The sequence below is a fragment of the Lactuca saligna genome, chromosome 1 (genome assembly GCF_052625555.1).
Source record: "Lactuca saligna cultivar CGN05327 chromosome 1, ASM5262555v1, whole genome shotgun sequence".
NCBI classification, from domain to species: domain Eukaryota; kingdom Viridiplantae; phylum Streptophyta; class Magnoliopsida; order Asterales; family Asteraceae; genus Lactuca; species Lactuca saligna.
Window position 1 is genome coordinate 76171306 of NC_136417.1, and position 12468 is coordinate 76183773.

General features: G+C 31.4%; 2 protein-coding genes across 2 annotated transcripts; both read left to right on the top strand.

The window, feature by feature from the left end:
- Window positions 1–4044: 4044 nt before the first annotated feature.
- Window positions 4045–5549, top strand: LOC145008622 (uncharacterized). Its single transcript, XM_078967207.1, has 4 exons — window positions 4045–4479; window positions 4564–4731; window positions 4941–5094; window positions 5173–5549. The coding sequence occupies exons 1-4, from the start codon at window positions 4045–4047 to the stop codon at window positions 5547–5549; spliced, it is 1134 nt and encodes a 377-aa protein (XP_078823333.1).
- Window positions 5550–9117: 3568 nt separating this feature from the next.
- LOC144999651 (protein DOG1-like 3) lies at window positions 9118–10041 on the top strand. Its single transcript, XM_078958777.1, has one exon. It carries the CDS (start codon window positions 9152–9154, stop codon window positions 9929–9931), a length of 780 nt encoding a protein of 259 aa, XP_078814903.1. The 5' UTR covers window positions 9118–9151; the 3' UTR covers window positions 9932–10041.
- The last annotated feature ends 2427 nt before the right edge of the window (window positions 10042–12468 follow it).

The following is a 12468-nucleotide window of genomic DNA, read 5'->3' on the forward strand; positions in this document are numbered from 1 at the left end:
AATAATCTTCTATCAAAAGGTCATTTTTTACGCTTATTTACTAGCCCAAATCTACGGGCGTTACACTTTCCAAATTAGGGATGATGAATCAAAGGGAAAAAAACCCAAATCTGCATCACCCCTCTGATTTGGTATCGGTATGCGGGTTGCTAATTAATTCCTCCAAGAAAGAAGTTAATGGATTGACCAATTTGAACTTGGGGAAGAAGCAGATGGCATGCATCAGGAAAAAAATGAGCTACATGATGAATCTCTTCATCTTCAACCATCAAAAACCAATAGTGAAATTCCCATCTGATCTGAAATTCGTATTACCCATCTTCTGTTCGTATTACCGGTCCTAGCTCTCAGTCGATTAAAAACATAGCGTTTTTCCCCATCAAACTGTATATATATATATATATATATATATATATATATAGAGAGAGAGAGAGAGATAGAAAGAGAGGGAGGGAGAGATAAAATAGATATGCTCATCCCCTCATCTATTTTGCAATCAATGCAGACCCTGGTGGCGTGTTGCGTTCTGTTATTCCCACTCTCTCAATCAATTAAAAAGTCTAAAAAAATGAATCAAGAACAAGGTAATGGAGGTGGTTATATGAAGAGGATGATGTAAGAGTTGATGCCTAGTGGTGTAGGGTTTGTAGAGATGGTGGAGATTGATACATTAGGGTAATGGATGTGATGGTTTTTATAACAATAATATATAATCCAACAACAAATATATAATTATAATGAAAACGAAGTAAAAAAAATGAATTACAAGAATCACAATTCAGAAAACATACTTGAATGTAGAATGAATACATAATGCAATCACGAAATTTGAAGAAGATTGAGGCCTGCAAGCAGTCTCCTAAGACATAAATTTTTAGGGTATGGATCTGTCTAGAGGATATAACAATATATTCAAGATCTAATTTTGAATATGTTGAATCAATTTCAATGTATCCAGGATCATGTAAAGAAAAATGAGATTTGAGAGTGTGGGAATGATGTTAGTAGTTGGTAACCGCCAACCGAATTTATAGGTTTTTCCAAATTGGTAGTTGCTAACTGCCAACCGAATTTAACTGCCTAAAATTGCCATGATGGATAACTTCAATATAGTTGTTCATAAAAAAGTAGATACGAAAATGAAATTAAAAATAATTTTCAGAATTATATAAATATTATCTAACTAATCAGAAGAACTCAAGACCCCCAACGCGTATGGCCAATCTTTTGACCATTTATATATATATATATATATATATATATATATATATATATATATATATATATATATATATATACACACACACACACACTAGTTATAAGAAAATAAGAAAAATAATAATTTATTATATGTGAAATATTTTTTATCTTTTAAATTTAAATAAAGAAAAGAAACTAATGAGTTTTAATTTTGAGAATTTTGAAACTAAAAGATAAGTTTATTAGTGAAATTCATATTCATTAATTACTACATGTATTGCAATTATTACATAAAAATACTTGTTTATAGCACGTAGAAACCACGGTTATAAAATTAAACTTTCATTGTAAAAAACTTAAAATTATTAATTAGTTATTTTAAATAAATTATTTCAATTAAATTATTAATTAAGAGATCCTTTTTTAGTTAAATAAAATTTTAATCGTTGATTTAAATAATAATGAAATTATAACACCTTACAATTTATATTAATTTTATTTTAATTTTTATTCTAAATTTATTTTAATTTAATTTAATTAGAGTGATAAATTTAAATTTTAAAATGAGAATCAATATGTTGAAAAGTAGCATGACATTAATTATGAGACCTAATAGAGTGATACTTGTCCAAAGAAGAAAAACCTATTCTTTTATTAGAATAGGGATTATGTGGAATTTAATAAAATAGAAAAACTTATAAAATAACATGTGGAAAAAAAATTAATTCAAAATAACCACAAAGTAACATATGACAAATTCAATGAGAGTGTGACAAGTGACAGACCCCAAGCACTAGCCCAATACCACACATTTAGCCCAAGAAGCTTTATCCAATCCTTTAAACCAACTTGTTAAATAAGCTAGATCAAGCATTTTAAAGCATCTAAAGGTTTTTTCTCCTTCTTATGTGGGACAAGTCCCACGGTTATTTTCTCACTAACAAAGTTCCAACAATGGTTGACGTATAGATGGAGATGGGGTCTGCAAATATTTGGGTTTGTAAACTCAGAACCAAATCTTTGATTGCATGGTGTATATGTATATGTATGTATGTGTGTGTTTTTACCACCATATTGTTTAAACTTTTTCTTTGCTAAAGTTTTGTCATAATTGTCCATTATTTACAAATGAATGAGAAATCCAAAGGAAAAGTAATCTACGAATGAAATTTTTGGATAAAGATTTCATACGTTTTTAGTTTACAAATGAGTTCGTGTTCCAAAGGTGTTTATATGTTTATATTTTCTTGAAGGTTCTTTACCAGATTTGTGTGTGTGTGAGAGAGAGAGAGAGGGAGAAAGAGAGAGAGAGAGAGTGATCATTTTCATATTAAATTTCATCTTAAAAAAATAAAAATAAAAAAACACCTCATAAATGGTCCCTGAGGTAGTGACATGATGGAAATGCGCTTCACTTAACGGCCAAAAGTTGACCGAGTTAGCAAAAAGGACCAAACATCAAAAGTTTTAAAAATACAGGGACCATCTGTGAAATTTTTTGAACTTAGGGACCAAACTTAAGATCTAAATAATTATAGGGTCCAAAAATGGTGTTTTTTCTTGAATTTATAAATAACTTAATTTCATTTGAAGTAAACTAAATAAAATTTACATTTATTAGAGATTGGTACTCAATTTCTTATTACTAATTATACATATTTGATAATGTGACAAATAATGTGGTGCACATTGAAATATCTATTATTTTTAATGATCTGATTTCTTTGTTTTTATAAAATAAGAGATAATTATAATAATAATTTACCTACAATAACAGTAACAATAGTATTAATGTCAATAATCTTATATTATAATGAGTTATTGTCACAAATAATAATATTTTTAAACCAACGTATTATAAGTAGAATTATATATATATATATATATATATATATATATATATATATATATATATATATATATATATATATATATATATATATATATATATATATATATGCTTTCAAACTTTATAATTATTTATATATCCTTCTTAACATATTAAACTCTCATTTATATCCACTCTTATTATTTAATAAGATATAAATCAATTTATTATCAAAAAGTTATTTAAAAATCGAAATTGCATATAAAGTTACCAAAATACCCTTTCTAAATAAAAGATTTAAATCATGATAAAATTTGATTAATCTTGCAGTGACAATTCCCTTATCATATATCGACTATGTGACTCCCTAATCATACGTCAACCTGAGTCTTCTTCATCGCATCTTCTTCGTTCACGTCTTTGTCATCACGTCTTCTTCATTGTAGTGGACAAATCAAGTCCTTTTTTTTTATCACATGTATACCCTTTTACTGATTTAATTAATTGGTTGTATGTTTGATTAATTTTCGCATATTATTACCTGTAATCTCGTTTTTCTTCTCCTCATCTTATAATCGTAGCATGTAATTTGTAATCTGTTTTTTATTCAATTAATTTTAATGGATGATGACATTGATGCACCAACATGGAATATAAGTGTTCACTCCCTGATAATTGAGTAAGTTTTTACAAGCAAGACAAATGATACTTTGTGTGGCCCTTCAATTCCATTAATTTTTTTTTCATTATGTTTGTCAGCTAAGTAATATAGAAATTCAAGTTTAAACTGAAGTATGGAGGCTTCTTTTGGTTAGCCAGGAACTCATGTAGGAAAGTATATTGTCTTGGATCTAGAAAATCTCTCCATATAGACACACGTTCGTATGACATAAATCATCTAGTTGAAGAGGTGAAAAAACATTATCCATCACAAAGTGATTGTTTTGTCAATAGTATTTGTTGACAAACATACAAAAGAGCAATGTTTTATTGAACTTGATAATGATGGGAGCTTCATGGCGATGCTTAGAATGTATAATGAGGAAAAAGAAGTATCAATTTATGCAACAAGCGAAAAATTATGGTATAACCCTAAAATGTTTGGTTGTCAAGATCAAGTTATTGATGAATCTGATGATGAAATCGAGACATACTCGATTTCCCTAAGTCAAGGAAACTATCATAGTCTTCGTAGTTTCGATAATGAATACAAGCTTCTAAATTATGGTGAAACTTATGCATATAGTAAGATAAATCAATTTATGAAAGAAAATTCTAAATTCCCAAGTGTAATTGTTTTTAGAAGAGCATTAAACCATTATGCACTAACAAATAAATTTGAGTATGTCATTGAGAAAAATGATCTAACAAGACTTACATCATATTGTGGAGATAAAAAGTACAAGTGGAGAATTCATGCTTCTCTTACACATGATGGTGTTACTTTTGAAGTAAGTATGAAATTTGAGAAATACTACATTTGTCGAAATTGTTATTATGTTAACATAATTATATATTTTTATGCAATTTGGTAGGTTAAGAAATTTGTAGATACCCATTCTTGTACCCGAAGCAAAAAGTGTAGTAATAAACATGCCACTCAAGGATTAATTGTTGATGTTGTAACCAACAAGTTGAAATTTGAAGGCGATGTCTCTCCCACCGACCTAAAAAAGTGGCTTATGCATACCTACAATGTTGAAGTACCATATATGAGAGTCTTTACAAGAATAGAACAAGCTTATACCGATATGTATGGCAAGTGGGATGAATCATATGAAAATTTATATAATTTCAAACATGAACTTAAAAAAAGAAACCTAGGAAGTGTCGTGGATATTTATTTACAAACAATGGGTGACAAGAAACATTTCCCAAGCTTTTTATATCATTAACAACATGCTCCAAGTAGCTTCTTGCTGGTTGTCGTTCTTACATTGGGCTTGATGCTTGTCAATTGAAAGGGAAATTTAATGGTGTGTTAGCCGTTGCCACAAGTATAAATGGTAACAATGGTATGTATCTAGTAGCTTATGGCATGCTTGAGTCAGATAATACAAAATCAGGTACTTAGTTTCTTAAGTCACTAGAAAAAGTGATTGGTACACCTAATGTTCTTGTTATCTCCTATGACATGCAAAAAGGGTTGGAAGTAGCTATTAAAGTGGTTTCTCCTAATATTGTGCATCGAGAATGCATAAGACATTTATGTAGTTACTTCAAAAAACATTTTCGAGGTGACTTTTACATAAGCAAGCTATGGGATGCTGCAAATACCTACTATGTTAGTAAGCATGATAGCTTGTTAAATGAAATTGCTACTGTATGTGAAGAGGCAATTTCATATCTGAATGCGAACCATAAAAATATATGGAGTAGAAGCAAGTTTGACACACTTTCTAAGTGTGATTACATTACCGGTAATATTTCAGAAAATTTTAACTCTTGGGTAGGTGACATACGTCGTTATAAACCAGTGCTTGAGCTCCTTGATGTAATTAGAGAAAAGCTTATGCATTGATTTGACAAGAAAAGGAGTAAGGTGAAAAAATGGATAGAACCACTAGTTCCAAAAGAAAAGAACTATCTCAAAACAATCACTAAAGCCAATTAAGAAACTATATATATATATATATATATATATATATATATATATATATATATATATATATATATATATATATATATTGCATTAAACATATATATTTTTCCTCATATTAGTTTGTTCTTGTTGTACTTTGTCATGTAGAATTTGGGTGAATTTCAAGTTTGTTGAGGCAGTGATCATAAAATGGAAGTGAACCACAAAGGAAATCATTGGAATGTTATATTGGGTGAGAAAAAATGTAGTTGTCCAAAATGGAAAGTTACAGGCCTTCCACATGTGCATGCGGTTGCTTTTATTAATTTCACAAGGGAGCCTAGTTGGGACGAATATGTTGATACATATTTCACAGTCGACGAATTTAAAGAAGCATTTGCTTTAGAAGTTGGTCCAATGCCCGGAAAAGATCAATGGGTGCATATAGAGAAAGTCGATAAGATATACCCACCAATTATAAAACGGCCGCCTTGACAACCTAAAAAGAATAGAATTGTACCACATGATGAGTCCAAGAAAAGTCACAGATGTCTGCATTGTGGTATGTATGGATACCATCAAAAGGACTTGAAAAGATCCCATATGTCAAGGTTTTGATAAAGCATCCTCTAGCAATAGGAAAGAACCCAAAATATCATGAGATTTTGTGATGAGTTTGTTTACATTTAGTACTTCAATTCTTTTTGCAAGGATTGCTTATTTTTTAATGGTGATGTTTAGTTGGATTTGTTATGGGAAAACCGTTAAAATTTTGAACAAATATGTGTATTTATTTTGGGACCATTTTTGTAATTATATTTTTTTCCTATAGGGACCTTTTCTGTAAAAACGTTATGTTACTTGACTACATCTGTCAAATATATCTTCCACAGGGATAAAATATGTAAATATTTTCTTGCCAAATGGACTGTTTTGTGCCGTTATTATGCTATAGGGACTGTTTCTATAATGTATTTCAGCAATAGGGACGATTTTTACAATGTGTTTTCTGTGATAGGGGCTATTTCTATGTTAAAAGGACCATTTTGTAAAGATATTATGCAATAGGGACTATTTCTGTAATGTATTTAAGCAATACGGACAATTTCTACAATGTATTTAAGCAATAGGGACTAATTTCAATACAATATGTGTTTCTCCCTTGAATCAAAATATGTCCCAGCCCGCATAACAAAACATAAAGATAAAAAAGATATATATATATATATATATATATATATATATATATATATATATATATATATATATATATATATATATATATATATATATGATAGCTAAATGGGTTAAACACAAGAAACAACAACATCCTTTGATTTAATTGTGAATTATGGCATCTTATTTTCATTTCATTATGAGTTATTCTCAATTGTTTCAATTTAACGTGCCACTTCAAATATGGAACCCATGGTATCTTTATTGAATTATTGTTCCTCAGTTACATCTTCACATTGAAATTTATCTCCCTTGAAAAATGTGTGTTTGTTTTGGACCTCTAGTGCTTTACCTTTAATTCCATCCTTGGATAATAGACTTCCTTGTTCTTTGATAAATGGTTTTCTTTTTATGAAAGAGCTCTGAGTTATTCGAATTAACAAAGGTCTTCCTTTATTGAGGAGCTAGTGTGGTGCCATGTATAGAAAACAAAGAAGAAGACATTGCTACAAGTAGATATCACCACCTGAACATAAATTGTGACCATTAAAATGCTTTATCTCCTGATATCATACTAAACAATATATCTATAGTTGCAGTAATGAACACTAACAGTCAATTCGGAAAAAAACTATTGTAGTTGTGAATGATTCAAAATCAGAAACATGCTCCAATATGTAATTAATCTTAAAGACTAATTCAAAGAGGATACATTTCTAAGGGAAGTGATTCGTACACAACAATTTTTTACCGTACACAACAATTTATGCATTATAAAGTTGTACAATACAACACTTTAAAGCACAAATTGTTGTGTGCGGAGAAAAAGTGTTGTGTACAAATCAGTTCCCCATTTCTAAGGGTTTTGGCGGAAAAACAAGATGATAGATGAGATGGTTTCAACTTTTAACTTTTGACCGGTTGACGTTTTGACTTTTGGATGGGTCAGAGGGAAATACACATGTGTTAACCTTATAGAGGTACCCCCTCTCATGGGCTTGAGGATGGGGGTTTCACGGTGGGGCAGGCTTCTTTAAAAGTTGTTGTAGGCAAAGTCACTATACATGAGAAATTGTGCATGGAAAATCAACACGTATTCATACCATTTGCATTTGATACGTTTGGCTTTCTCGCACCAAATGCGATGGAGCTTCTCAATAGAGTACAACGGATCATGTATATCAATATTGTAACCCTTAGATCTATGGATGTAGTCTTCATAATAATTAGCTTTACCTACAAAAAGGCTTAACAATGTAGCATGTTGCCCGTTTTCCATCTCACTTGTTTTACGATTATATTTAAATTAATGGAAACTTCAATTTACTAAAAAAAAACTTTCAATTCCATCAACAAGAGAATTTTAAACAATTGCTTTCAGGGTGCTTAGAGTGATGCTTAGAGGATTATCGGATGTTATAATTGAATTGCATCTACATTCCAGAAATTCTATTCGAATTGCATCTACTTTCCAGAAATTCTATTCAAATACAACCATTAAAATTATCAGATTCAGACACTTAATTTATTAATAGCGATTTAGAGTGGCTTCACTACAAGGAAAAATGCCATTACCAGCGATAAAAGTTGCCGGTAAAAGTCCCAAAAGTCGCCGGTAATACTAATAGCGGCGACTTGTCGCCGGTACTGAATCATCAGTACTGCCTCGTCACTATTGATTAGTTTGTTACCGCTAATGATAAAAGTCGCCACTAAAGAGTAATAGTGTCGCCGGTAAAGTCCCATGTCGCCAGTAATAGTGTTGCCGCTAAAGAGTACATTTTTTATAGTGCTTCCACCTACAAACAACAATGTTCCGTGAGTTTTCATGTTTGGTCTTTCTACCAATGTGTGACTCATTCTCACATCTCTTTTTGCTAAATTTATTCTCAAATACCCTTCTTTGAGTATTGATATTTTATTCACATATACTCCATTTTTGATATATATTATATCGTTTCGAAGTTCTGGTAAAGAAGAATACAAACTCACTTAGAGTTAGTTGTATATACAACATATGTATATATTTATATAAGTCCAAAGTTAGTAAAAATATAAATATTTATACTTAATTTTCCAACAATATTATATATATATATATATATATATATATATATATATATATATATATATATATATATATATATATATATATATATATATATATATATATATATTCAATAATAATAATAATAATAATAATAATAATAATAATATTTTTTGTTGTGATAATTTGATAAAAAAAAAAAAAAAAAAAAAAAAAAAAAAAAAAAAAAAAAAAAAGATATACACACGATCAGTGGAGCCACCTTTAAATATTTAATACGTCCCCTAGAAGTGAAGTCAGGCTACACCGGAGCGCTCTCATGATCGAGCACGGAAGCACCCAACGTCAACCATTCCACAGGTTCTTTGACTGTTGGCTCGGCGAGCTAAGTACCACCCTTGAGCAGCTCGTCTCCGCCGCCAACCACCACAAAGACGATGATGATATCGAAGACGGCTCAGACTTATACTCGCTGATTGGTAAAGCTGTAGGGCACTACGAGGAGTACTACAAGGCTAAATCAGATGGAGCAAAAGGAGATGTGCTTTCGATGTATACACCCACATGGCTGACAAAGCTGGAAGACGCTTTTTTGTGGATCGCCGGATGGCGGCCGACGATGGCTATCCACCTGCTGTACTCCATGTCCGGAATCCAGCTTGAGGCCAGGCTCAGTGATCAAATTCCGTTATTTAGCTGCGGGGATTTAGGAGACTTGACTTCGAATCAGATGTTCCGAATCGACGAGTTACAGAAGAAAACCATCCGTGAAGAGAGAGCTGTAACTGAGAAAATGGCGACTTTACAGGAGTCCTCGGCAGACACGGACATGGTGGATTTATCCAACGCGGTGTCGGAGAGGAACAGGAAGAAGAAATTCGATGGACGGAGGGAGTTTGATGGAATAGTGGAATCAGTGATAGAGGAGAAAAAGAATGAAGTGGAGAAGGTGTTACACATGGCAGATGTTCTGAGAATGGAGACATTGAAGTCCATAGTGGAGATACTGACGCCGTTACAGGCGGTGTACTTTCTAATCGCTGCCGCGGAGCTTCACCTCCGGCTACACGAATGGGGCCAGAAGATGGACGCGGCTTAGTTACCTTCAGTCGTTTTCTTTTTTGTCGTCTTTAATTGTTTGATCAAATCATAAAATGTAAGAGTCTGAAATCAGATCGTAGTTGACAAATAAAACCTTCTTTACTTTAATCACTCCTCTTTTTAATCGTTGTTATTGTACACATAAATTCCTTTACGATATACTAATAATGAAACAATAATAATCCTACACATTTATAATATGAACGAAATGCGAACTAAAGATATATTATGAACCAAATATCAAACTCCAACTCCGAACCTCAACAGCTTCCGGCCATACGGACATACGGTTCGTACTCACTTCCCACTTTAACCCAAAATAGGTTTCGATGCTTGTAGCGATCGAAATACGGGCTAATTTAAATAAACATTTTCGAAATACAATTTCCAAATTTAAGAGATTTTACTTTGTGTAAATTGTTCTCAACCAATTTTGAGCAAGTTTAATAGTGTGAGGTTGTTATAATCAATACAAATCTAATGCCAAGTTTAAGTCTTTACATAACCAAATGATCTTTCAGATGTTTTTATGCTTCTCCATCTTCAATGTTACTAATAATCCGCTGCTAACCTGAACAATTTCAAGGTAGTGATTTAGGTTTGAGAAGCCTAACGAGTAAATATCCCGGTTAGATATTATATGGAAATTATATAAATGAACATCCATTTATATGCAAATGTACAAAATCTTACGTCATCAAAATTCAGCAAAATCATTAAAACTCGGTTTAAAGAAAAAACATTTCCTAAGTCATAGTACATTGTTAATATTATAACAACACTCAACAAAACTTTTGTAACGTCCCAAAATCCAGAATAAAATTTTCATTTTTTAAAATTGAATAAACACCCATTTTTATAAAGCTACATTCAATACAAATCAATTAATCATAAACCATAATTCAAAATCAAAGTTACAAGGAAGACAATGCAGAATCTCGAATCATAAAATTGTTGATGTGTTTGTACAATCCTGCATTCGCAATCAGATAAAGACAATGAAAACATTTAATCCACAACTGTAAGCACAAAGTTTAGTGAGTTCCCCAAAATATCACATATAACACAACATAATAATCAGCTATGAGTTATCAGCAATCTTGGGACTATCAACATTATTGAGGACTATCAGCAGTTCTAAATATCACATACAACACAACGATATTGTTTGGTTTTGACATCATCAAATAGAGGGAGATTATTGGGTCATTTATTTTTATAGATTTGATGATGCAAAATATATACATTATAGTTTTAGTTTATCTGTTAATTGTAGACACTCAGTCTTGTCTAAGCAAGTGTAAATAATACACTTAGACAAGATGATATGTCAGAGTTTTTTTAGTTAATTAATCAAAAGATTTGTTGATGGAAGTTCATATGTCAAAGACTGAAGATCATCCACTAATGAGCAAAAGACCCTGAAGACTCTATCAGCACCAATAACACGAAGACACCATTCACTGAAGACTGATCAGTATGTCCATACGTTGAAGGTCTTACACTGATGACACAATGATAAGGTGATACACTGATGATACACGTTGATGGTTATACTCTATTGAAGCTACTCTCAATGAAGTTGAAGCTGATCAGTCCGTGACTTCCTGACGTTGATGATGATGCCTCTGATTAACATATTATGTGCTGGTGCTGCTATCCAAATATGGACAAGATTAGATTTACTTGGTGAAGAAGTATTCTAAAGATCTGATCTGATCCATTCCTTATATACAAAATCTATATTTATCATTGAAGAATCAATCCCATCAAATCAGGTATTTGATATATTTAGAAGATCCGGTGTATCTACAGAATTATCTATTTCCTATGGTAGCCATTGCCTTCATATCAAGACTAATGAGTCGTTTGTCTTCATCAATATAACTTGACTTCGGCTTCTACTTCATCCCACCAGAGGGCGCATTATCAACTATAGTTTGATACATGGGGATGTGTGGACCAAGATTGGTAATGCCAAGCATGTCATACTCCATGGTTTCAAGAACAACCATGGCTTTTGCATTCCACATGGAAACGTTATTTTCATCAAAAAATGGAATTTTGTTTGCTATAGAGGATTTTAGATTGTATTGGGATGAAGTAGACATGATAACTTGAATGTAGCAGAGAAACTACTCTGATACCACTTGAAGGTTCGTAGATTGGATACAAACAAGTAAAACAATAATAACAATTAACACAAAGTTATCAAACGGACGATTTCACTAAGAAATCATTCTCACAATGAGAATCAACACAAAGTGGCTATTAGCATTACAATGAGAGCAACCTAATAACTAGAATATATACTTGAACTTTAAACAAGAAATCACAACATTTAAGGGATTGATTCTAATTTAAATATATAAACTGGTCCTAATCACTAAGATTTCAAAAAAGTTAGCTATCAACTATAATTACTTTAATTACATAACATAAATAAAAGTATCAGTATAAAAGACTACAAACTGATGTTGAGGCTTCTAAGTACTTGTGTTGGTGTTGGTGGACATCCTGTATTGGTACTTACAT

Excerpts from the sequence above, each read along its gene's own strand:
- LOC144999651 (XM_078958777.1), top strand. The coding sequence starts at position 9,152 with ATGATCGAGCACGGAAGCACCCAACGTCAACCATTCCACAGGTTCTTT.
- LOC145008622 (XM_078967207.1), top strand. The coding sequence starts at position 4,045 with ATGGCGATGCTTAGAATGTATAATGAGGAAAAAGAAGTATCAATTTAT. Across the intron at positions 4,480-4,563 it reads ATGATGGTGTTACTTTTGAA|GTTAAGAAATTTGTAGATAC; the intron begins GTAAGTATGAAA and ends GCAATTTGGTAG. Across the intron at positions 5,095-5,172 it reads GTCAGATAATACAAAATCAG|GGTTGGAAGTAGCTATTAAA; the intron begins GTACTTAGTTTC and ends ACATGCAAAAAG.